General features: G+C 46.7%; 1 protein-coding gene and 1 non-coding gene across 3 annotated transcripts; both read left to right on the top strand.

Moving 5' to 3' along the window:
- Positions 1-432: 432 nt before the first annotated feature.
- On the top strand, positions 433-13,569 carry CILP (cartilage intermediate layer protein). Of its 2 annotated transcripts, XM_010993556.3 has the most exons (9): positions 433-573; positions 2,009-2,177; positions 3,966-4,058; positions 4,714-4,983; positions 6,232-6,411; positions 6,789-7,103; positions 7,880-7,988; positions 8,756-8,913; positions 10,961-13,569. In XM_010993556.3, exons 2-9 carry the CDS (start codon positions 2,099-2,101, stop codon positions 13,327-13,329), a joined length of 3,573 nt encoding a protein of 1,190 aa, XP_010991858.1. In that variant the 5' UTR covers positions 433-573; positions 2,009-2,098; the 3' UTR covers positions 13,330-13,569. The 2 variants fall into 2 exon arrangements, with proteins under 2 accessions (XP_010991858.1, XP_031308713.1); XM_031452853.2 differs by lacking the exon at positions 4,714-4,983 and having other exon boundaries at positions 435-573.
- TRNAS-AGA (transfer RNA serine (anticodon AGA)) lies at positions 9,503-9,576 on the top strand. Its single transcript has one exon. It is a non-coding gene; the product is annotated as a tRNA-Ser (tRNA).
- Positions 13,570-26,067: the final 12,498 nt, after the last annotated feature.

Raw genomic sequence — 26,067 nt, 5'->3', positions numbered from 1 at the left:
CCAGAGAAGCTAAGGCATTGCCTAACTCAGATCAGGCACTCCCAGCTGAGAGGCCAGGTGACCTGTGTGCCTAAGAGAGTCTGGGGTATGTGCTAAGGCCAGCAAAATTTTTTCTCTGTATGGGCGGGCCAGGGCCAGGGGAATGCAGGGGATCAGCAAGCAAAGCTTAGGCAAGAGCATACCACCCCCTGAGCCCTGAAATGCTGCCCAGATGTAGAATTCCCCTCGGCCCCTTCCCAGGGCTGCTCCCAGCGCCCACCCCGCCTCCCCACCCATCCCTCTGCTCTGGCAGTTGGAGCCCCAGGCAGCTGCCCACCTGGCCCCTCCCCAGGCCCTGTGGCATCTCCCTCTGAGGATCTGGAAGTGAGATCCGGACCTCTGGAGGCTGCAGGGGATGTGGGGAGGGGAGTGGGAGGCTGAGCTTCCTCAGGCTCAGATCTGGTTTCACTGCTGCTTCCCGTGGCGCGCTGCCACGGGCTGAGCCACCAGCTGTGCTATATAAGGCCCGGTGGCCGGACCGCTGGAGAGAGGAAGACGTGGACCCCCCAGCTGAAGAGTCCCGCTCAGGACACGGTGAGCCCCACTCCTGCTCTCCTCAGCCCATCCCTGCACCCCACTGCCCGGCTCAGCTCTTCCTGCCCTCCCCTGATCACCCTGCATCTTCCCCTTCCTGCTTTGGAGTTCTCTCTTTTCCCTCTTTAGCCCACAGTCTTCTCCCTCCTCCACCTGGGGTCAGGGACCCTCAGATGGTCCCAGGCAGGAGCTCTGTACCTCTGGGCGCTGTGCTTGTTTCCTGCGGTCAGCCAGTCTTCTTTGTCCGAGAGCTCTGAGGTCCACGGGATGGGGAGTCTCACCAGCAGAGCATATGCTGAGGAAACTTCACTGGGCTGCCAGATGGGAAATGGTTTTTCCATAAGGTGCCTCAGCCACCTTGGCCTCCCAGACAGTCCCGGATGGGTCCTGGACTGAATGCTGTGCATGTCCGCGGAGCCTGCAGCTCTGCTCAGAGCCCGGGAGCCTGGGGTAGGATACGCAAGGGCTGGAGACCTTGGGGACCCTGGTGCTCCGTCCCCTTGGCTGAGAAACAGGTGGTGACGGAATTAGTGGGCTTAGAGCTGCATGGTCTGCAGGGTGGGATTGCTCTGTTCCCTTGGGACAGCTAAGTGCTTTTGAATCTTTCTTCCAGAAAGGAGGGATCTCCCTTTTCCCACCACACCCTGGACTTTGGAGGTTGAAGGAAACCACTTTCGAATCTCCGGGAACTGGTCAGATTCTGGGTTGGCCAGAGCTCTGGGGAGAGAGAACACTGAGCAGGAGCCTGGACCACTCCCTACGGGTCCTTGCTCTATTGCCTCTCCCTGCTCCTGCAGCCCCCAACCCGTGCTCAGCAGTTACTGGGGGGCCCTGGCCTCTCCCAGTGCACGCCCCCTGCTCTCCCTAGCAGGCTCCTGGCTGTGTAACTCCCAGCCAGGCCCCAAACAAACAGGCCAGAAATGTGTTCCAGCTGCAGCCTGTGCACATCTGGGAATGTGTTCATGGAGGTGGTGTGTCTGAAGCATCTGCACCCTCCATCCTGCCTGCCCTGTGAGGGGCCGCTGCTGTTGGGGTGGGGGCTGCACAGCTTAATATGTAGCCCTGTTGTGTAACAGCGTGAATCCCACCAAAGGGCAGTAAATCATGCCCCCAGGCCCAGGTCTGGGAAGTCCTTGGCTGCTGGGGGTGAGCCCAGGCCCCTCCTCATTGGCAAGGAACTTCCTCACTCCTACTCCCCCGTAAGTCCCACCTCGATGTGGGGCCCTGGCACCTGGACCCAGGATTTGAATCCAGGTCTGCTTCATTTGAACTCAGATTCTGACTCTGCATCTCCCAAGCTGCCCAGATTTGCAACTTGGGCAGATGTCACCTCTCACAAGACTTCATTCTGTCCCCTTCACCCTTGATAGGTCAAGAAATAGTTCTGCTCAAGCCCTATTGGATGTGGAACCTAACGAGCTTTGTTTCTTTGCAGGTCATTGATCTGAGAAACTTCTCAGGGGACCACATTCCAGGGACAACTGAGCTCTGAAGGAACCCTTGCTCATCTCCTGCCACCTTCCTCATGGGACCTGGGGGAAAGATGGTGGGGACCAAGGCCTGGGTCTCCTTCTTCCTGGTCCTGGAGGTCACCTCTGTGTTGGGTACAGGCTGAGTATCTACTATCTCCCAAATCCCCTGCTTCCATACTGAAGTCACATCTGGTCTGGGAGCCAACTCTGCTTCTGCCTTAAGCCACAGCAGTGGCACTCAGACCTGAGGCTGGTTTGTCTATTTATTCATAATTTACACCCTGTTTGTTTTCCTAGAGGATTTGAGATGGTTCCCAATATTAAAACTCACAGAACAGAACTTTTTAAATGAGGAGAGGGATAAACTGTCACTGAGAAGGAGGAAAAAAGATAAGAGGGTCACCGCTGCCCCTGAGTGCTAATTTTAGCTCTGAGCTCCCTGATAGCCAAAGCAAAAGGGAGTCACAAGGGATCGCTGTGTTTTCACAAGCAGATTTGGGATTTGATCTGGTTTCAGTTTCATGAAAATTCATTTAGACCCTGTAGCCAAATTTCACAGAGACACTAGAACCCTTTCTGGTCTCCTTGTCCTCTGACCTCTGTTGTCTGGTGACACTGAGTTCTCAAGGGAACAGGTAGAGAGAATTTGCCTGGTGGGCTCCCTGAGGTGTCTAAACATCAGAGCTCACAGCACTACCCCAAACACCCTCTGTCTCGCATCTCCCCTTCCTTTCCTGATTTCTAACCGCATATTCAGGTAAAGCAAAAAAAAAAAAAAAAAAAAAAGCTCAAAATCCTCCCTTAAAGCTGCACGCACTGCAGGCTTTGTGAGCACAGATGCAGGAACAAAGGCTGTCTCGGCATCAGGCCAAACCCTGTGCGTGCCCACCTCCCGCCTTGCTCTTTCTACCCTGACAGCTGCTGGTGACGAAGATGATTAACATTCAGCTGTCTGAGGGGAAATCAGAGAAGTTTGATTAAAAGAGCTCCTATCACCCCAATTAAGCAGCATAGAGAATTCTGATCTAGCTCCTCACATGAGAGTTAATTGCCTTTCAAAGCTTTTGCAGCCCTCCGCTCTCTTTTCTCCCTCCCATCTTGGAGCCCCCAGCCCAGCCACAGGTGGAGTGGGGCTGGAAGCTAGCTGCCTGTGGCCTGAGGTCCCTGTCCCAATTCTCAGCCAGACTCCAGCAGCCTGAGGTCAGAAAATTGAGAGCCACTCCTCCAATTAGGCCACATCAGCCCTTTAGGGGAGGGTAGACTCCCAAAGCCAAACTTCGCCCGGAGAAGGGAAATGGACGTCTACTGTCCAGGCCTTGAGCTAAGAGAACTGCTAACACTGAGTGCTAGGCATTGTTCTAAGTGGATTTTATGAATGAGCTTATTTAATCCCCATAATCCTCTGAGAGTGGAACTATTATCATCCTCACTTTATGATGAGGGAACAGGGGCCATATGAGTTAAGTATCTGGCCCGGGGTCACACAGTCAGAAAGTGTGGGCTCTGTCTTTGTATACTTCAGAGGTATTTACTTGTGTTATCTCTTGGAATCCTCATGCCAACTGGACCACTGCCTGTGTGGTGGAAATTCATATCTCCATTTTACAGATGAGGAAAGTAAGGTTTCAATCCACCAAAGAGGACAGGCCCAGACCCTGAAATAGGAACCCCAGCCCACTGGCTGCCCGGCAGCATCTGATGAGCCATTTCTAGAACAAAAGCAAAAAGAGAATCACCATTTGTTGAACATGCACCGCATGCCTGGTCCCTTTACCTTCCATAAGTGGCAGAGTGAGGATTTGAACTCATGCCCAGTGCTTATGCTCCACCCCTCAACATCACACTGCTTCCTTACGTCTTGAGGGACTGGTAACAGGACCCTAACAGTCTTGGCCCCTCACTTCTCCTCCTGGCCTTCAGGGAGACAGATGTTGCTCACTCAGTCGGTGAGAAGAGTCCAGCCTGGGAAGAGGACCTCCAGCACCTTTGCCAAGCCTGCTGACCCCCTGGATGGTAAGTTGTGGCTGAAGGAGGGGAGGGGTCAGGAGGGGGGCTCTTTACTGAGCTTGCTAAGAGAATCTCTGCAGCCAGGGAACAATGTCAGTGTTCCACAGAAACCCACTTTTAGAAGGCATTTGGCCTACATCTATGTCCAGGCAGAGGGACCAAGTATATAGGGCAGCTCAGAATCACGAAGCTGCCTGATATATTCCAGGAATGCTGTAGGGCTTGCTGGGGCCAGAGCACAGAATGACAGGGAAAGAGCGGGGAGGTGAGGATGGAGAGATAGCAGGGGGAGGCGCACCAGCATCTGAATGCCTGGCTGAGGGGGTTAAAGCCGGGAGTGATGTGGGCCAATCCACAAGGAGAAAGCTCACCCTGACGCAGTATCGAAGATGGGTGGGGATGGGGTGAGGGGAAGCTGGAGGTAGAGAGACGAGGCAGGAAGTTACTGACCTGGTACAGCAGGCTGCTGAGAACTTTAACAGAGCCTTTGGCAGTAGGCTGTGCAGAAAGGTAAGAGATTGGAGAGATGCTGGAGAGAGAGATGCAATGGGGCCTGAGACCAGTGAGGGTTGGGTGAGAGGTTTCAGGGATGACTCCCCGGGGTGGAGCTCACCTGGGGCTCTAGGGCCCGGCTCCCCTCCTACCTGGCTCTGTCTCTCAGGTCCTGGGGAGTGGACAACATGGTTCAACATCGACCACCCAGGTGGGCAGGGCGACTACGAGCGGCTGGATGCCATTCGCTTCTACTATGGGGACCGGGTGTGCGCTCGGCCCCTGCGGCTAGAGGCTCGGACCACCAGCTGGACACCCGCAGGCAGCACTGGCCAGGTGGTCCATAGCAGCCCCCTTGAGGGCTTCTGGTGCCTCAACAGGGAGCAGCGGCCGGGCCAGAACTGCTCCAATTACACTGTGCGCTTCCTCTGCCCTCTAGGTGAGCTCGCATGGCCCCCACCCCCTCTGTCCCAGCAGCCTGGGCACTGGGAGAGGCCAGGACCTGCCTGGGGCCCCGGGAGCTCTGGACATCACACGCTTCGCCTCCGTAATAACCCATTAGCGTCATGAGAACCATAATCTTCCCATGAGTGTTCTGTGTTTTGGGGTGATTTCCTTTCAGTCCACTTTATTTATGTGGCATGGTGGTGAAGACCTCAGACTTTGGAGTCAGGCTGCTTGGTTTCAATCCTGGACCTGCCCTCTCTACTCTTTTCCTTAGGCAGGTTCTCTGAAGCTTTCTGAGCCTCAGGTTTCTCACATGTAGACCATGGGTAATATTAGCAAATCTTCTTGGGGGTTTTTGTGAGGATTCAATGAGATAATGAAAGTAGAGGGCTTAATGCAGGTGAATGTTCACTAAGTGTTACTTTCTATTTTAGTTCCTCTGGGCCATACACTGTGCTAGTTATCTGCATGACTGAACTTTAACAACTGACTTGTGAGGAATCTCCATTGTGACAAGTTATTCCAGGTTCAGAGAGGTTAGGTAACTTCTTGGGACGACACAGCCGATAAGTGGAAGGCTGGGATTTAAACCCACGCCTGTGTTTGCAGAGTCCAAGAGTCGGTGCTCTTTCCGACCTCTCTCCCCACTCTGGGTAATTCTGAGCCAGCTGCAGGCCCGCCCGCTTCTTGGATGCGCACGCTCCCCTCCTGGGCCTCCGCCAGTGCACAGGGCCTGACCTTGTAGCGGGTCTTTAGTAGGAGCTCAGGCTGGACGGGGTCTCCTGGGCGAGGTCTCAGGCCCCTGTTCTCACACATAGGCCTCAGGCCAGAGGTGAAGACCGTGCAGAAGGGGGCTTGATGTAATTGAGGCCCCAGGCCCTGGCTTCCCAGGGGGCCCTTCTGGAGGAGCACGGGGTTGTTTCAACACTGGTGGAGGGTAAGATGGTGCTACCCCTGCACATCCTAGGACAGCACAGTGAAGTCCCAGCGCTCGGCCAAGAAGTCCCTCTCAGGGCCACCCCAGCCCATTCAGTATCTTTGTGAAAAATAGAGACGCTACCTCCTCAAGACTCTTAACTTCCATCTGTTGGAAAAGTTATCACAGGAAATATAAATATCAGTGACATCGATGACATAAACAGAGGCCTTGCTCTCTGAGAAAAAACAGCCTTAGGGTCAGATTTCCTGACAGAGTCCCCTTGGGAGGGAAGTCAGACCGTCTGCTGATCCTGCTTTGCAGGATCCCTGCGCCGAAACACACAGGGCATCTGGAGCCCGTGGTCCCCCTGGAGCAAGTGTTCTGCTGCCTGTGGTCACGCTGGGGTCCAGACACGATCACGTACCTGCTTGGCGGAGTCGGTGTCACTGTGCGATGAGGTTGCTGAGGAGGGCCGGCTCTGCATGGATCAGTCCTGTACAGGTACCTCCTCTGCTCCTGGTACTGGGCAGGGCATGGGGCTGAGCCTGGAATAGGTTGGTGGGTCAGACCAAGACAGATTCATTCATTCATCCATTAAGTGTTAACTGAGCATCTATTATGTGCTCTGATGGTGGGGGTGTAGAGGATAATATGGGAGCACAGAGCAAGGTCAATTATTATAGCTTAGGGGAATCAAGGAAGGCTTCCTAGAGGAAGTGTCTTGAAGGATGAGTAGGAATTAGTCATGCAAGCTGATAGGGAAGGGTAACAAAGGCCTAAGGAGGAGAAGAAGCATGTGTGAGTACACAGACTGGGACATGGCTGAAGGAGGACCAGAATTCATATAAGCCCTCCTGATGTGCCCCTTTCTTCCACAGCCTGTGACCTGACCTGCCCCATGGGCCAGGTGAACGCTGACTGTGACGCCTGCATGTGCCAGGACTTCGTGCTGCATGGGGCTGTCTCCCTCCCTGGGGGTGCCCCAGCCTCAGGGGCTACTGTCTACCTGCTGACCAAGACACCTAAGCTACTGACTCAGACGGACAGCAGCGGAAGATTCCGAGTCCCTGGCTTGTGTCCCGATGGCAAAAGCATTCTGAAGATCACAAAGACCAAGTTTGCCCCCATCAAGCTGACAGTGCCCAAGACTAGACTGAAGGCAGCCACCATCAAGGCAGAGTTCATTAGGGCAGGTACTTAAGTTCTCTGGGATAAGGCTGGGGAGGATGGCTGGACTTTTAAATAAAGGGATTACCGTGTTAACAGCTGGCTTCCCAGCTTGCACAGAGTAAAACTCAAAACTCCACAAGTTTCAACATCACATGCCCCTCCTCCATTGTTTCTCTCTTCTCTTCTCCTATTACAGTCCCCTCTGCCCCCACTGGGTCACTCTACTCCAGACGCAATGGCCTCCTATCTGTTCTTCAAACATATTGGCACATTCCTGGCTCAGGGCCTTTGTACTTGCTATATACTCTGCTTAGAGTGTTCTTCCCCCAGATATTGGCATGTATGTATTCTTTCCTGGTAACCTTATGAAACAGTCAATTATAATACAGTGAAATATTTAGAGGTCACAGAGAGAGAAGCGAGGGGAATTCAGAAACAGTGCAGAGTGGCCAAAAAATTCTGCTGGAGTCAGCAGAGCAGGAATATCACACTATTCAAAACAGCTAGCTCTGTCTCAGAGGCAGTGATTGGAAATCTTGTCTGGCACAAGGTCCCATTGGTTCTCCCCTGCCTCACCTAAATGCTACTTAAGAGGCCACAGGAGCAGGTCCCAGGCTGAACGGATGGAAGGTATAAACTCCATTCTGGACCATTTCCCTTATTAGGACCATTAGAGAGGGGCTGGTAGCGGCTGTGAAGCATACAATTTTAACACATGTCAAAGAATCTTAGGGAGCAAGGCTCTGGAGAACCTGTCACAAAGAGAAACCAAAACACCATTTCTCATCTTTTGTCTCAGAGACTCCATACATTGTGATGAACCCTGAGACAAAAGCACGGAAAGCTGGGCAGAGCGTGTCCCTGTGCTGTAAGGCCACAGGGAAGCCCAGACCAGACAAGTTTTTCTGGTGAGTATTCTGCCAGCTACCTGGCCCAACTGTCCTCCTGAAAACCAGCGCTTTCTTGCATTGGGTCTGGGCTTATTAGTTATGACAATAACCAACAGAATAAAGTTACAAATAAGGCCTTGGTGTGGAGCCCAGAAACGAGCACTTGCCAGTGGGAGGCAGCAGGGTTGAGGTCACCCAGACAACCAGTAAGCCGTGTTGTCCTGTTGAAGCTGGTGTCCTCACAGAGCATCCTGGGCTTGGGGTCCTGTCTTGCATGTCAGGACGCAGAACAAGGGTCTCCTGTCCTTTGCCCCAAGGGGGGCAAACAAGGTCAGAGTCCCCAGTGGCTGTGAGTCTTTTGTTCCCCTTTTTTTTCCCTTAATGGAGGTGCCGGGGATGGATCCCAGGACCTCGTGCATGCCAAGCACACGCTCTATCACTGAGCTATACACCCCCACCCACTGTGAGTCCTTTACCCTTCACAAACATTTCACAGCCATTATCTGGTTTGACCTTCTCAACAATTCTGTGGCGTCAGCTAGGAATCACTGCTCCCACTTCATAGAACGGGAAGCTGAATCTCAGAGGTGAAATGATTTGTTTCAGGGTCTACAGCCCATTAGTGGTGGAACTGAGACTCAGAATCAAGTCCCCTGACTCCCAGGCCAGTCACTGCTCTGGGATGAGCTGAGTCAGTGGTAGTGCTGGCATCTGCACGGACCCATCCACCATCTGCCTTGCTCCTGGCACTTCCCGCTCAGGCTGTCCCTCTCCATCCCTTGCAGGTACCACAACAACACGCTGCTGGACCCCTCCCTCTACAAGCACGAGAGCAAGCTGGTGCTGAGGAACCTGCGGCGGGACCAGGCTGGGGCTTACTTCTGCAAGGCCCAGAGCGACGCTGGGGCTGCAAAGTCTCATGTCGCCCAGCTGACTGTCATAGGTAAGCCTGTCAGGGCCCCTGGGGAACCCCTGCCCCAGGGCTGGGGAGCACCCCAGTGGGCATAACTGGGCAGTAAAAACTTGGGTTCCTCTGTGCTGTGCTTCCTGGGACACAGAGATGGCACAGACGTCCATTCTGCCCTCACACAGCTGCCACTCCAGGAGGGGTGAAGAAATGTAAATATGAGACAAATCGATAAAGATAGAAAAATGCAGCTAAAACAAGAATTAGGGGCCTTGGACTCTATAGATGAAAGACAGAGGCCTTCTGGGTGGGAGTGGCCAAGAATGGTTGCTTGAGCCTTACATAGCGGTTCTCAGCCTTGGCTGCCCACTGGGGTCACCTATTGAATTTTTAAAATTTCTGATGACTGAGTCTTACCTCCAGCAAGTCTCATTTCATTGGTTTGGGATGTGGCCTGGGCACGCACAGGTTAAAACTCCCTGAGGTGATTCTAATTTGTAGCCAATGTTTGGAAGTTCTGGTCTTAAAGAATAGCCAGGGTCAGTCTGTACAGAGATGGGGGGCGTTCCAGACCAAGGGGCCAGCCTGAGCAAAGGGGTAGAGGTAGGAACCTGGTTAGGGGGTGGGTGGTTATAGCTCAAGTGGTAGAGCTCTTGCTTAGAATGCACGAGGTCCTGGGTTCAATTCCCGGTACCTCCACCAAAAAAACCAAATAAACAATCCTAATTACCTCTCCCCTTACAAACTCCCCACAAAAAAAAAAAAAAAAAAAAAAGAAGAAGAAGTAGGAAACTGAGGGGGCTTTACAAGAAAGAGTGACCTAATTAGAGCTGGCTTCCAGAAGTGATCTGGAGGAGAAGAGCCCTGGAGGCCAAGACCAGTCAGGAACCTGTACTTAGACAGTGAGGGAGAAGGAGGATATCTTAGCAGTTGGCCTAAACAAAACCAAACCAAAGGCAGAGGGAGAGAAAATTTTGTTGGGAGGATTCTGGAATATTTCACAGACTCCAGGAAAGTTGAGTGACACACATCAGGACAGACAGGACACAGGACACTTGGATCCTGGTAGAGGAGATGTGGAGCCCCATCAGCAGTGGGTCCCAGGTCCTTATACCAATGCTCCCCGTTTGTCTCAGTTATTGTTCATACTTTAAATTTTTAATATTTTAAATTTAAAAAATAGTTTCACTATTGTGACATTCAATTTATAGATAACTAAGTGTAATTTCTAAATATATATGCACATAGCCCTAATAACATAAAAGGGAAATACAAAGAAAATAATTTCAATACAAAATAGTATGTATTTCAATACGTACATGCTTTGGCATAATGACACAAGAGTGCCAACCAAGAGATCGGACAATCGCACTTGCATCCAGCCACCATGCTTGTGACAGCTACAAACCCTGATGGGTACAGGGGCATCATTTCACATTCCATGGGCAGTGTCGTAGGTACGTCACTTTTCTGAGACAAGAAGCAATTCTTGGTATTTTTGCAAGCTAAACCAAGTACAGTCTTAACTTGATTTATACAGTAGTTATATTCTTGAAAAATTCAACATATGGTAAAACCATGTAGACAATACCAGGCAAAAATAAAAGAAAAACAAACCAAAAAATGAAAAAAACTAAAAGAAAAAATACCAGGCTCAGGTCATTTTAAACAAATTTTCCACCTACATGGATGTCTGGTAGGATATGTGAAAGTCAAACAGGATGCAGAAAAGTGCCTTATGTGGGCCATGCTGGGCGCTGTGGGAAACACAGCAGTGGTGCCCCCGCCCACTCTAAGCCAGGAGCACTCCCAATTTTGGTGGTAACTCAAACACCCTCACAAATTTTCAATACCCCTCCAAAAAGAACTATTACACGAGTGGTCTCAGCAACCGACTCTGCTTCCCCATGTGTCAGATGGGATCAGTCACAGCTGTTCTTCCTCAGAGGAGTTCCGTGAGAACTGGGGTCATGGATACGCAAGTGCCTTGAAAACCCTAACACACAGCAGAGAGGTGAGGGTGAGGTCCCCTTTGTACAGGATAGGAACTTACATTTAATATCCACACTATTTCCCTCCATAGCCCCTGATGAGGCTCCTTGCAACCCAATCCCCGAGAGCTACCTTATCCAGCTGCCCCATGATTGCTTCCAGAATGCCACCAACTCCTTCTACTATGACGTGGGCCATTGCCCGGTCAAGACCTGTGCAGGGCAGCAGGATAACGGGATCAGGTGCCGGGATGCTGTGGAGAACTGCTGTGGGATCTCTAAAACAGAGGAGAGGGAGATCCAGTGCAGTGGGTACACGCTGCCCACCAAGGTGGCCAAGGAGTGCAGCTGCCAGCGGTGTACGGAGACCAGGAGTATTGTGCGGGGCCGTGTCAGCGCTGCTGACAATGGGGAGCCCATGCGCTTTGGCCACGTGTACCTGGGGAACAACCGTGTGAGCATGACTGGCTACAAGGGCACATTCACCCTCCATGTTCCCCAGGACACTGAGAGGCTGGTGCTCACATTTGTGGACAGGATGCAGAAATTCGTCAACACCACCAAAGTGCTGCCCTTCAATAAGAAGGGAAGTGCAGTGTTCCATGAGATCAAGATGCTTCGGCGGAAAGAGCCCATCACCTTGGAGGCCATGGAAACCAACATTATCCCCTTGGGGGATGTAGCTGGTGAAGACCCTGTGGCTGAGCTGGAGATCCCATCCAAGAGTTTCTACAGGCAGAACGGGGAGCCCTACACAGGAAGAGTAGAGGCCAGTGTGACCTTCGTGGATCCCCGGAATATTTCCACAGCCACCGCTGCGCAGAGCGACCTGAACTTCATCAATGATGAAGGAGATACCTTCCCACTTCGGACATACGGCATGTTCTCTGTGGACTTCAGAGATGAGGCCACCTCAGAGTCCCTTAATGTTGGTAAAGTGAAGGTCCACCTAGACTCAACCCAGGTCAAGATGCCAGAGCACGTGTCTATGATGAAACTCTGGTCACTCAACCCAGACACAGGGCTGTGGGAGGAGGAAAGTGACTTCAAATTTGAAAGCCAGAGGCGGAACAAAAGGGAAGACAGAACCTTCCTGGTGGGTAACATGGAGATCCGAGAGAGGAGGCTCTTTAACCTGGATGTCCCCGAAAGCAGGAGGTGCTTCATCAAGGTGAGGGCCTACCGGAGTGAGCGGTTCTTGCCCAGTGAGCAGATCCAGGGGGTCGTGGTGTCTGCGATCAATCTGGAGCCCAGGGCTGGCTTCTCCTCCAATCCCAGGGCCTGGGGCCGCTTTGACAGCGTCCTCACTGGCCCCAATGGGGCCTGTGTGCCTGCCTTCTGTGATGACCAGTCCCCTGATGCCTACTCCGCCTACGTCTTGGCCAGCCTGGCTGGGGAAGAACTGGAAGCAGTGGAGTCTGCTCCTAAGTTCAACCCAAATGCAATTGGCGTTCCTCAGCCCTACCTCAACAAGCTCAAGTACCGGCGGACAGACCACGAGGACCCACAAATTAAGAAGACAGCTTTCCAGATCAGCATGGCCAAGCCAAGGCCCAACTCAGCCGAGGAGAGCAATGGGCCCATCTATGCCTTTGAGAACCTCCAGGCATGTGAGGATGCACCGCCCAGTGCAGCCCACTTCCGGTTCTACCAGATTGAGGGGGATCGGTATGACTACAACACGGTCCCTTTCAATGAGTTTGACCCCATGAGCTGGACTGAAGACTACCTGGCATGGTGGCCCAAGCCAATGGAGTTCAGGGCCTGCTACATCAAGGTGAAGATTGTGGGGTCACAGGAGGTGAACGTGCGATCTCGCAACATGGGGGGCACCCACCGGCAGACAGTGGGGAAGCTGTACGGAATCCGGGATGTGAAGAGCACACGTGACAGGGATCAGCCCAATGTCTCTTCTGCCTGTTTGGAGTTCAAGTGCAGCGGGATGCTCTATGACCAGGACCGCGTGGACCGCACACTAGTGAAGATCATCCCCCAGGGCAGCTGCCGTCGAACCAGCGTAAACCCCATGCTGCATGAGTACCTGGTCAACCACCTTCCATTGGCGGTCAACAATGACACCAGTGCATACACCATGCTGGCGCCCCTGGACCCCCTGGGCCATAACTATGGCATCTACACTGTCACTGACCAGGACCCTCGCACGGCCAAGGAGATTGCACTTGGCCGGTGCTTTGATGGCACATCTGATGGCTCCTCCAGAGTCATGAAGAGCAACGTGGGAGTGGCCCTCACCTTTAACTGCGTAGAGAGGCAGGTGGGCCGTCAGAGCGCCTTCCAGTACCTTGAAAGCACCCCGGCCCGGCCGTCCCCTGCAAGCACTGTCAGCGGAAGAGCGCCCTCCAGGAGGCAGCGGGCAAGTAGGGGTGGCCAGCGCCAGTGGCTCGGAGGGGTGGCCTCTCCGGGGTTTCCTGGGGTTGCTCAGCAGCCTCTGAGCAACTGAGGCTTGTGGTACTTCTCCTCTCTCCCTCCTCACGTGACAGCCATTGTGAGACTGACGCCCAAACTGTCACTCGGTTAATTTAAGCCCATCTGTTCTGGTGCAACTTGCTTGTTTTTCCTTCATGCCTTTACTTACTGTCCTTGTCCCATGATACAGACTGGCACGCAGCCTCCAAAGTGTCAAAATCAAGCCCCTTTGTCCTGTTCTTACAAGAAACACAAGAAATTGGCCATTGGCAAACTCTGTGGCTTTGACCGTTCTTCATTCAGTGCCATTGATGGAAATGTCCTTCCTTTTCTTTTCTTTTTTTTTTTTTTTTTTTTTTTTGTGATTTTGCCCACAAAAAAAAAATGGTAATCTGATGTTGAAGATTAAATAACCAATATAAAGCATATTTCTTGTCCTTGCTCCACAGGACGTAAGCAAGGCCTCCATCACAGTTCATACTTATAAAAGGTGGTGAAATAAAGGAATAAACTACGATATTATTACTTGAAATGTAAATAACTTATTTATTTCTTTGCTGATTCTGCAACTCTAGTGCAAGTTTAATGTTACAATGTTGAATATAGGGTAATCGTAGTTCCTCTGCCAAGTCTGGAAAAAAACATCTCCTGCTATCCTTGACTGCACCAGGTTGCTAATTATATTAGTGTGTTTCCCTTTATATTCGCTTTTGTTCTTGCTAGAAACCCAGTGTGGCCCAGAACAGATGTCAATAAATGCACATTTTGTACTTGATTTTGAGGCCACTGTCCTGTCTATAAACTATGAAAGTGAGCCAACTGCTCAGAGGGACAGAGGGGTCTTTGGAAAGTGGTCACAAGGTGGCGTGAGGCGTCACACCACCCACCCCCAAGTTACAGGGCTGGGTGACTAGGCACACACTCTAGTGATCAAGTTTGTTCTCATGGGTCACATTTTCCATTTGCAGAGAAGAACAGAGATTCTTGGAGTCTGAGCATGTTCTGGGCCCCTGAACAAAGCTGAAAACATGTCCTGATTTCTTTCTTTCTTTCTTTCTTTCTTTCTTTCTTTCTTTCTTTCTTTCTTTCTTTCTTTCTTTCTTTCTTTCTTTCTTTCTTTCTTTCTTTCTTTCTTTCTTCCTTCCTTCCTTCCTTCCTTCCTTCCTTCCTTCCTTTCTTTCTTCCTTCCTTTCTTTCTTCCTTCCTTCCTTCCTTACTTTCTTCCTTTCTTTCTTCCTTTCTTTCTTTCTTCCTTCCTTTCTTTCTTCCTTCCTTTCTTCCTTCCTTCCTTCCTTCCTTCCTTCCTTCCTTCCTTCCTTCCTTCCTTTCTTTCCTTTCTTTCCTTTCTTTCCTTTCTTTCCTTTCTTTGACTGGGGAGCTTATACAATGGCTTGGCCCAGGGTCCGGCAAACTGGCCAAGTGGTCCTTCAGCCACCCCCCGCAGCCTGCCGACTTCTCCAGCTGGGCTGGCTGAACTCACTCCAAAGTGATGGGATTTTTCTTTTTTATTCCAAGCTCTTCTAAACACGCTCAGCTTTTCCAGACTCTAGATATCTGTTGTGTGTAACAGCCTCTGTCCCTTGAGTAAAGTGACGAGTCCAAATGGACAAAGTTTTGTTTTTGGAAAAGGTGTTTGGTTTAAAATAGTAAATCAAAGGCCACTGGATGTTGCCAGAGTGACCTTGGAGGCTTCAACAGCCCGGGTGGTAGGGTGTGGGGTTGAGTGAGATGCACTGACTGCCTCTTTCCCAACCCCTCCAGGATCTATTAGGAAAGAGGCCAAGGGGGTTGGGGGGCAGAGAGGGCACCGCTTACAGTTAGAACAAAAAGCTGCCCTTGATCCCCTGGCTGGCACAGTGAAGCTCTTTTTGGCCACCTCTGGTCCAGCCTGGATTTGTACTCTTGGCTTAGCATCTGCCTAGCTCCCAGGGATTTTCTTCATAATCAATTAGAAATATCTCTGGCTAAGCACCCATCCCTATGACCTATAAGACAGTGAGCATATGCAGGGCTGGGGCCTGGTGGCCTTGTGATTGCTCCTTGACCCACCTTCAGACTGCACTTCCCAGGGAGTAGCTCCCACTGACTGATCGGGAGGGCTTGACTGCCCCTGCCAAGGGGTCAGTGGTCAGCTCTCTGTAGCACAGATGCCTCGCTGCTTCAGGAGCGAGTGGGTGCTGCTTCATCCTGACCATCCAGGTCCCTTCAAACTCACCAAAAGAGGCCGCTGGGAAAGGTGGGCTGACTAGGCTCCTAGCCCATGGCCTTCCCTTTCTGTTCTCCGTTGAGGGCTTGAATAAATGGACTCCAGCAGGCAGCGGCTGGTACTTGACTTTTTTCCTCACTCATCAAATATTTATTGAGTGCCTATTCTATGCAAAGCCACGTGTGCAAGTAGACAGGCCTTCATGAGTATATAACATATACTACACATCGTGGCACCAGACTTCAATGGGGTGGTGGTCAGAGGAGGCAACATTTAATTTGAAGTCTGAATGATACCTAGGAGCTGGCTTGCTGAAGGTGTGACTGTTAGGAGCAAGGGGCACAAGAAGACACAGCTTATGCAAAATCAGGGGGTGGAGGCTGGGAGGGGAATAACTCTCTTTTAGATAAGGAAACACTGTTGAGTTGAGCTCATCACATCTAATTTCTAAGCGTCTTGCATCCAAAGACAGCTGTGCTCCCTGCTGTTCATAATCAATTAGAAATATCTCTGGCTAAGCACCCCATCCCCATGTGTGACTTCGGTCATTTTCCTCACCTATAAATGAAGGGGTTGGTTGTACACCTAAAACTAATACAATGTTATACGTAAATTATACCTCCATTATAAGTAAATAGGAAAAAATTTAAATGAAAGAGTTGGTCTAGTTTAGAATTTAAACCATCTCTAAAGTACTTTCCATGATTTTCAGTGAGGCTAAGAGCACAGTTTCCACGATGCCTTTGCTTTACCCAATAGCTGATGATTCACCGGGTGTTCCCTTCCGCTGTGGAAACTCTGCACACCGGATGGACAAAGCGTTCACTTCAGAAAAGCCCCAGGGTTTTGATCTTAGCCTGCTGTACCCTGGCTGATAACCCAGTTACTGAGGGTGAGCTGTAAGAAGATGGACCCCAGATGGCAGGGAGGAAGGGCACAGGTAGGAAGAGAGAGGGACCAATCAGGCTGCTTCTGCTTCCAACCACGGAATTTCTCCAGGCAGAATGCTCTCTACAGTTTGGAGAGCTCTAGCCACTGGATTGATAGAGAAAAATGTCACCAAGATCTCAGGACAAGGACAGAGTCTTGGAAGACTGAGAGGATTTAGATAAGCCAAGATGGAGGCAGCGCAGGACAGGAGTTTCAGGCAGAGGGACTGGAGTTTCAGGCAAGGAGCAGAGGTGGGACTGCACACTTGAAGGCTTCTGGTTACAAGTTACAGAGGTGCCAACAGACATCAGGAAAGGCCAAAACCCAAAACTATAAAGTCATCAGAATTTAGGCCATCACTCTCTGGTTTTCCCCTCAAGTTAATTAGGACATAGCAATTTGGTAAATTATATTTTTGTAAGTAGAAGTGAAACATTTATATTTCTCTCTATCTGATGCTTCCAGAAATTGGAAACTGTTAGGTTCCCAGCAGCTTTACTGGGCAAAGAAAGAAGACTACTTCCTAACAGGTGTAGGAGTCTCGAGATATTTGGGGGATCTTAAAAGGAGAAGAATTCACCCAAATCTATAGATATCGTAGGCAGAGTCTATGACAAGCCCTTGGCATGGCTTTCATGCCCTTGAGAGGTCTTTTAAAAGTTCAATCTGAGATTCCTTGTAAAAATTTCCAGCACAGCCAACTTAAAAGAGCCTGTGTGATCAGTTATACTTATGTAAATAATCAGGCCACGTTTACTGAAACCTGGTTTACTTTGCAAACAAATTAGTCTTAATTTGACTATACTTGGTAGAAATGAGAGTAATTTTAGAGAGAAAAAATTATGTTTCAGTGGATATTAAATTCTAGTTTTGTTAATTGAGGTCTATATTTATTGCCAAAGACTCACTACTCAGATGGCTCCTTGTTGCTCATGCTACATAATTGTGAAGTTTGTTTCTGAAGCTTATCATAGTAACCTATCTTTGGATGAAGATCAGATGTGCCCTGACCTGCAACCAGGAGATTATGCATACTGGAAAAGACATCAGATAAAGGACTCCTTACAGCCACGTTGAAAGGGACCAAATCAGGCCTCCTCTCCTCAATCAGCTGCAACTCCTGTTTCTGACTCCTGATTTTGACTAACTAAGACCAACACTACCTATGAGACCAGGACAAGAAGATGACATCTGAAGTAGACAGCTGACACAAGCTGCTGGACCAGGCCTGTACGCTAATTACTTAGACAATTGCTCACACTTTTTGCTTATGATCCAAATGTATTTCTTCCTGGGGCCCAATCATTTGTAAGTTTCAAAAAAAAAAAAAAAAAAAATCTATCCAATTACTGGGTTGTGGCCAGTTGCCATGTCTAGTACTCCTAGGTTACCTTGATGGAGTTCTCCTCTCCAAGGCTCTTATTGGATTGCCCTTAGCAATTTTATTTTGCTGTCTGTCTGGGAGCTGTCTGGCCTTTGAGGCACAATTTCTCATCATCAAGTTGGTAGCCTAATTCAGAAAAGAGATACAATATGAACAACTTTCTGAGGACAGTGCAGTGGATTGGATGTGTGCTGCTTCAGAGTGTAGCTCCCCAAGGAGTTACCCTTGGGTTGGTTGACTATGTTACATGTCTCTGACAGTCTAAAAAGGTTGTGGGTGCTCGGTGTACAAGATGATCAGTTTTTATATCGTGTGTCCCCGGATAAGCAGTATTTACTTGTTGGTTGTAGTGGGCTTCCCCTGTAGGACCGCTGCAAGTCATGAGGATTGACCCTCAGTCACCTGACAACACGTTGTGGCTAGAAGAATCAGATGTCACTTGTTCTTTGGAGCTGAACTAATTGTCCTTCATTTCAAAATAGCAAATGTTTTGTTCACACCATGTACCAACCTTTTTTTTTTTTTTAATTTAAGCCAAATTTAATAGAAACCCAGCCATCTATGTTTCCCTGGGCCTCCTGCCCCAAACCCCCCAGGTCCCTGCCTAGGAAATTCACCAGTGGGTGCCCCTTAAGACTCCAAGTCTTAAGTAAAAACAGCTTGAATAAAATTTAGGGCATCATCACTTAATAGCAATGAGGTCCAGATATCAGGAGAGCTCACCAGAACACCTAAGGAGTACCGAGAAGACAGAGGGGCTCAATGGGTCTATGCTGGTACCAAGTGCCAGTCTAGGGGTAGACTCCAAGTGTCCTCTGGAGAGTATCTCTGCTATCCTGCCAGCTGCACCACGAATATGTCGATGAAAAAAATTAATTAATAGTTGATCTAAGAAGGAAGTGGAAAATTTCATTCAAGCCAACCTGAGGATTATAACCTGGGAGTCTTTCAGAAAGCTGCGAGGACTGTTCTGCCTGTTAAAGGTCAAAACACAGTTATATAAGTTTTAGAGACGAAGGTTTACACGTCAAATGATGTATTACTGATGTTTATACAATCCAGATCTACATGTTCAAAGCATGGTTCACGGGTCATTGCGGCCCCTTAAAAGATAAGAAGGAAGGTTACCTCCTAAGTCGTTGTGACCTTTTATGAGATTAAAAAGGAATGTTATCTCCTAAGAAGGGCTAGTTAAGCAGATGCACAATACATACTAAAGGGGAGGAAGGAGGCCCAAACAGGCAGAGAAAATTTTTATTTAAATTTCGTCAAGTCTGAATTTTATTTCGTTGTTGACAGTTTAACTCAGACTTGCTCTACGTGCTCTATTTCTCAAACTGTCTCTCTGACTCCGTTTCCCTCTCTTTCTAAGCCCCTCTCTCTAGTCAGTCTGTTTTTCAGTCTCCCTCTCACTATGTGGTCTCTTTTCTCTGCAGGAACCCCTGGTTTCTTTGCAGATCAGCTTTCTCTGTTCCCCAGCGTTCGCAGAAGAGGTGGCCATCTCTTCAAACTAATGAAGAGCCCTGATGGAAGCCTGGATTCCTTGGAGAATCTGATTGGCTCATTTTGAATTGGGGCCCCACCTCTAGACCAATCAACAGTGGCCATAGTGGGGAGTAGGGTATAAAGGGCAGCCTTATTATACAGTCATGGTTGTGAGGGAGGTGGTGCAATTCTCAGCGTTGAGAAGACGCCCCAGAGGTGAATACTTCAGTAGGACAGTGAGCAGATCATTGTGGGTGTGTGTTCAGGCCATTGAAGGTGGCTGTTCTCTTGCTTTCTGTCCATCCCCTGCTCATCCAGGCCCTGCTTCACTCTCATGACTATCCAATCCTCTTAATTATAGGGCTTAATTAGTAACTATCTACATGCTTGCCCACTGCCCCAGCAGCTGGTTTCCCTGCAATGAGTCAACCTGACTTTGATTCCTCCTGTACATGGTACCTCCTTCTCCCCTGAGTAGCGAAGATTGCTGCGGTGTCCGTACAAGGTGGGGTGTAGCTCCAGGACCCTTTGTTTTGGCCGTGTAAGATCCCCTGTCCAACAAACTGTTAATGTCTCTGTCACTGTCTCCAGGCTCTTGAGCTGGGTTACTACAAGGCTTGCCGTCCAACAGTGAGTTTACTGGGAGTTTAGTTTTTCATGACCAAGTATCAGGGGACATTAGATACATCAGATGAGATCTATGTGGTACCCATTCTTTGAAATCTGTCATATTACTTCGTGACCTAGTACTTGGTCAACTTTTGTAGCTTCTATGTGCAATTAAAAAAAAAATATATATATATATATGGTTTCTAATCATTGGGTGCAGGGCTCTATATAAGACCATTAACTGATACTTGTTTAGTTCCATAAATAAGAAGTGTGTTGAAATCATCCATTAGATGATGCACATCTCAGTTTCTCCCTGTGAGTCTTCTATTTGGCTTTATATATTTTGAGGCTATTTTAATAGATGCTCATTATGTATTGAAGTGTCATGCCTTCTTGTAAGTTGAATCTTTTATTATGTAGTTATGTTCTTTGTTCCCGTAATGTTTTGTGTGTGTGTGTGTCTTAAAGCCTATTTTGTCTAATAATATAGCTCCCAACTTTCTTTTGGTTAGTATTTGCTCAGAATGTCTTTTTTATCTTTTTTACTTTTAAGCTGATGTGTCTTTTTAAAGATATTTCTTGTAAATAGCATTATAGCTGAATATTAGCTTATTTTATTCAAACTTACAATCTGCTTTTTAGTGATTCAAGTGAATACTACATATGGTGCGTACAATTACATTTGGACTTGTTTTTACCATTTACCTGGTGGATTTTTAAAAAATCACTTTTATTGTCAACTTTTGGATTGACTAATATTTTTCTTATTCCAGTTTTGTTTCCTTATATTGATTTGAGTTTTATACTTTTTCTATTCTTTTAGTGCCTTCTCTTTAATTTTTATCATACATACCATTTCTAACAAAATCAAAAGTAAACAGTATCAGTTAAACCCCCTCAAACAATAATTCCTTTTTTTGCCCTTCAAAATATTTATTATTTTATACAATGTTTATTTAGATATATTTACATGTTTATCACTTCAAGCCTTGCTTTTAAAGTAATTTTTCTTCTTCCTAAAGAATATCTTCTAGAAATATTTTTGTGAAGGGCCATTGTTGGTAGAACTATCAGGTTTTAAAATGGAAATATAATTCATATAACATAAAATTCACCATTTTAAAGTATACAATTTAATGGCTTTAAAAACACAAAGTTGTAAAAACCACCATCACTGTCTATTTCTAGAATATTCTCATCCCAGAAAGAAACTCCATACCCATTAGCAGTCACTCTATCCCTCCTCCCCCAAGGCCCTGGCAACTACTTTATCTTTATGGATTAGCCTATTCTGGACATTTCATATAAATGCTGTCCTACAATATGCACTGGCTCTTTTCATGTTTTCATGGTTCATCCATATTGTAGCATTCATTGCTGTGCCATTACTTTGTATGGCTGAATAGTATTCCATTGTATGGATGTGCCATGTTTTATCTATTAATCAGTTGATGAACATTTGAGTTATGTCCATTTTTTGCTGGTTTTGAATAATGTTGCTATGAACATTCCTGGACAGGTTTTAGTATGAACATATCTTTTCAATTCTCTTGGTATTACAAGAGTGGAATTGCTAGGTCCTGTGGTCATATAGTAAATCTATGTTTAACTTTTGAGAAACTGCAAAATCATTTTCCATAGCAGCTGTATCATTTTACATTCCCACCAGCACTGTATGAGGGTTCTAATTTCTCTACATCCTTGTCGCCTCTTGGGTATTTCCTGCTTTTTTGAGTTACAGCCATCTAGTATGTGTGAAGTCACATCCACTATTTTGATTTGCATTTTCCTAATGGCTAGTGATGTTGAGCATCATTTTTACCTACTTTTTGGTCATTTGTATATCTTATTTGGAGTAATGTTTATTCAAATCCTTTGCTCATTGTCTTAATCCATTTGGGCTGCTATAAAAAAATATCAAAGACTGGGTGGCTTATAAACAACAGAAATGTATTTCTTACAGTTTTGGAGGTTGAGAAGCCCAAGATCAAGGTGCGGATATATTTAGTGTCTGGTGAGGGTCCACTTCCTGGTTCATAGATGCAAGGTGGGCAGGGCAAGAGAACTCTCTGGAGTCTCTGTTTTAAGGGCACTAATCCCACTAATTAAGGCTCCATCCTTATGACCTAATCACCTCCCAATTATCCCACCTCCTTATACCATCACACTAAGGATTAGGTTTCAACATATGAATTTTGGGAGGACACAGATGTTCAGTCTGTAGCACCCCCTTTTTAAAATTGGGTTGTCTTTTTACTGTTGAGTTGTAAGAGTCCTTTATATATTCTGAATACTAGGCCCTTATCAATGCTTGATTTGCAAATATTTATTCTATAGGTCATATTTCCACTTTATTGGTTGTGTCCTTTGAAGCACAAGTTTTTAATTTTGATAAGGTCCAATTTACTTATTTGTTTTTGGTTGCTTATGTTTTTGGTGTTGTATCTAGGAAACTGTTGCCTAACTCAAGGTCAGGAACTTTCATCTCTATTTTCTTCTAAGAGTTTTTATAGTGTTAGCATTTGCATTTAGGCCTTTGATTCACTTTGAGTTAATTATGTATTCGTATATAGGTAGAGATCCAACTTCATTTGTATGTGGACATCCAGTTGACTCAGCACCACCTGATGAAGCTTCTTCCTCCCACTGTATGGGTTTGGTACTTGTTGGAAATTGACCATAAAAGTGAGGGTTTGTTTCTGGATTCTCAATTCTATTCTCTTGCTCTGTATGTTTCCTCTAATGACAGTATCACTCTGTCTCAATTATTGTAGCTTTGTAGTAAGTTTTGAAACCAAGAAGTGTGTCTTCCAACTTTGTTCTATCAGTTTTTGTTACCTGAAAATGTCTTTTTTTGTCCGAATGCTTGAAGATAGTTTTGCCACTACACAAATATTAACTCAATTTATCCATATTTTACCAATTATATTTTTCATCTCAAAAGGTTTTTGTTGTGGTGGCTCTTTTTCAAAACTGTATGGTCATTTTTTGGTTTGGTTTTTTTTTTTTTTTTTTTAATATGGTCACTTTTGATAGCCTTCAACTGCTTGCTCACTTTAAAAACAATTCTTGAATTTGCTTTTGATTTTTTAAAACATTTTATATGACAAATTTCCATCCTTTATAGTAACATAAGAGTTTTCATGCATGTTCTTGGAAGTTTTTATACCTTTTAAAAGCTTAACATTGCAATAGAAAATTTATTTCACCCAAGAGGATCTAACAGTGAGCCCTGCAGAGTAGAGCACCGTGGTCAAATGCGTGACTCTAGAACCAGACTACCTGGCTTCAAATATGGGTTCTTTTACTTTTTGACAGTGCAGTCTTGGACAAGTTATTTAACCTCTGTGTGCTTCAGTTTCCTCAACTATAAACCTGAAGAAATAATATGTACCTCATGAGGCTATTATGAGGATCAGTTGAACATATGTATGAACACAGTATATGTTAGTAACTAAAGGTTTGTACCTCTTAATCCCCTTCACCTACTTTCCCCACCCCGTTGAACACCCTCCCTTCTGGTAACCACCCATTTGTTCTCTGCATCTATGAGTCTGTCTTCTTACTGAGTTCTTGCATCTATTTGTCTGTTTCCTCCCTTTTTGTCAGGCTCTTAGACAAGAACCCTTTGGCTGCTGTTAACATGCCTGCTTCCAGCACCTCTTTCTAATTTACTTACTCATAGGAAGGGGGTCCATATGCCCAAATCAATGCTTTAAGTGAGTAAATAGACAGTGAGATTCTGAAGGCTCAGGTATGAGCAAAGCTCATGAACTGTGAATTGCCAACTTTGCAACATCTATTTTGGTGGCTCAGAAGCTTTTCTCTTCATTTCTTCTTATTGACTAATTTACCAGTGGGTACTACTTTACACACAAAGCCCAGTGGATGCTTGTGTATAATAAATATTGCTTGCAAGTATAAATGATTACAATTGTTACTGAAGCATAAATATCTCTCATTTTCCAATATCATGGCTAATGCAAGTTAATTGCAAATTGTAAAGGACTTATAAACCAAGGGTCCATATCCTCTCTCTTTCATCTCTCTTTCTCAATTTTGCATTTGAAATCAAGCAAGCTCCTTCCAGTGCCAAGGTACAATGGAACAGGCTGATGTCATCAACAAGTTGGCCAGGAAGTACATAAAAAAGGAATTTTTTACAAGCCTAAAAGGAAAGCCATAAATAACAGCATTGTACAGTAAAACAAACAAACAAACAAACAAACAAACAAAAAAACACTTTATTTATTAAGAACCTACTTGGTACTAAGGGTCATAGAATCATTTATTCTTCACATTAACCAAAGGAGGTCAACAGCACTCCAATTTATAGTTGGAAAAACAGGCTTATAAAGTTAAGTAACTGGCCAGAATACACACTGATAAGTGACCCAGCTAGGATCCACACACCAGTCCTCCACCCGACATCTGTGCCCTTTAGAAAATACTAAACAAGAAGGGTGGGTATAACTCAGTGGTGGAGTATATATTTTGCATGTGTGAGGTCCTGGGTTCAATTTCCAGTACCTCTATAAAAAAATTTTTTTTCTTTAAAAAAAAAAAAAAACTAAGCAAGTATTTCCTAGCACAGTCTTCAAGATCTGGTACACCAAAAGCTAATGGATTAGCTTTAAAAACCCTTCACCTACCCTATCGCCCCTCTACCCTATGGATTCAGAGGGAAGCCATGGTGAATTAGTGCCATCTGCTGACCACCTCCCTGAACATCAGGGTAACGGACTGCTCCCTAATTGAGGATAAGGTAGTGTTGGTGGAGGGGCACTTGTGCTATCTCAGGTCACCACCAGTTCCCAAGGCCAGGCCCGGGAGGATGGTGAGCATCTTCCTGTAGAACTCTTGGTCTCCCTACAATACCAAGGCTGGGCAGTGACTCACTGAGGGAGAAAGTGGTGGTAATTAGAAGGAGCCTTAAAAAAAGGCCTTGAGAAACCAAGGTGTAGGTTTTTACCACCACAGTGAAAACAGTCTTTATTCATTTTTGCAAATAAACCTTAGCATCTCCTGATTCTAGTATTCTAGCAATATAGATTCCTGAACCCCATTCCAGACTATTTTATCAAACCATTTAGGGGAAGGGCCTAGGCATATTTTAACAAATACACTAGGTCAATCTTAAAAGAAGGAAGGATAGGGGCAAGGGTCGTCACTGCCTTAATAAAATGGCAGTGTTTGAGTCCCTGTTGTGAGATATTTCTGAGTAGGGAGTAGAGCTTCTGCAGACCCCTAAAATCTTACCAACTTATGGAGGAAGGCATAGGGAAGTAATAGAAACAGTAGTGGAGATTATTAGGGTGTGAATCCTGGTTCTGCTGGACTCTTTGGCAAGTCACTTAAACTCTCTGTGTCTTTTCTCAGCTGCAAAACCAGAGGGCAGATAATGACAGCACCTCACTGGATTGCTGTGAGAATCAGATGAGAAGCTGGGTGTGAAAGCACTTGTAAAATTCCATATGATGTTGTTAGTATTACTTTGAGTTTCATACTACCTACAGACATAGTCTTTATTTTTTTCTGTCTTTATCTTTTAAAATATAAGTGTTGAGTTCCTGTTATGTGCCTGGCAGGATCAATGTCTACTGATCTGAAGGATCAGTGTTCAGCCATGAAAAAAAAGTCTTTATTCAGAAGATACAGTGATTCTCAACAGAATTGTGCTCTCTGAGAGGCTGTACCAGAATCTCTGGTGAAGGAGAAGGTAAGATTTTTCCGTTTATCAAAAGGAGTCTTGGCTTAAAAAATGAAAATATTAAAAAACAGAGTTTTTAAAATTAGGAGACTTGGGCTCTAGTTCTCTTTTTGTTTCTGGCTTATGGTGTGACCTTGATCAAGTCCCTGCCTTCTTATAGGCCTGTTTCTTTATCTGAATAATCCAGTGCTATATTGGATGACTTGCTGACTCTAACCTATAAAAATACTTTTCACTTAGCAACTCACAATGTTCACAATCCTGGGAGGTAGAATCGAGTATAAAACATAGGCATTGTACTTTTAGCTATGTAGTTCACAAAAAGTAAGTAACTCAAGATGAGGAGTCAACTCAAGTGAAACTGCTTGAGCTGGAAAACTGCATTTGACTTTACTTTTTAAGCACCATCAGCCTATGCAGAAGAGAGATAAAAGTCGGTGTGATG

This window comes from Camelus dromedarius, chromosome 5 (genome assembly GCF_036321535.1).
Source record: "Camelus dromedarius isolate mCamDro1 chromosome 5, mCamDro1.pat, whole genome shotgun sequence".
NCBI lineage: Eukaryota > Metazoa > Chordata > Mammalia > Artiodactyla > Camelidae > Camelus > Camelus dromedarius.
The sequence above is the reverse complement of the archived record's forward strand: the minus strand, read 5'-3'. Positions and strand labels throughout refer to the sequence as shown.

Excerpts from the sequence above, each read along its gene's own strand:
- CILP (XM_010993556.3), top strand. The coding sequence starts at position 2,099 with ATGGGACCTGGGGGAAAGATGGTGGGGACCAAGGCCTGGGTCTCCTTC. Across the intron at positions 4,984-6,231 it reads GCGCTTCCTCTGCCCTCTAG|GATCCCTGCGCCGAAACACA; the intron begins GTGAGCTCGCAT and ends CCTGCTTTGCAG. Across the intron at positions 7,989-8,755 it reads AGACCAGACAAGTTTTTCTG|GTACCACAACAACACGCTGC; the intron begins GTGAGTATTCTG and ends CATCCCTTGCAG.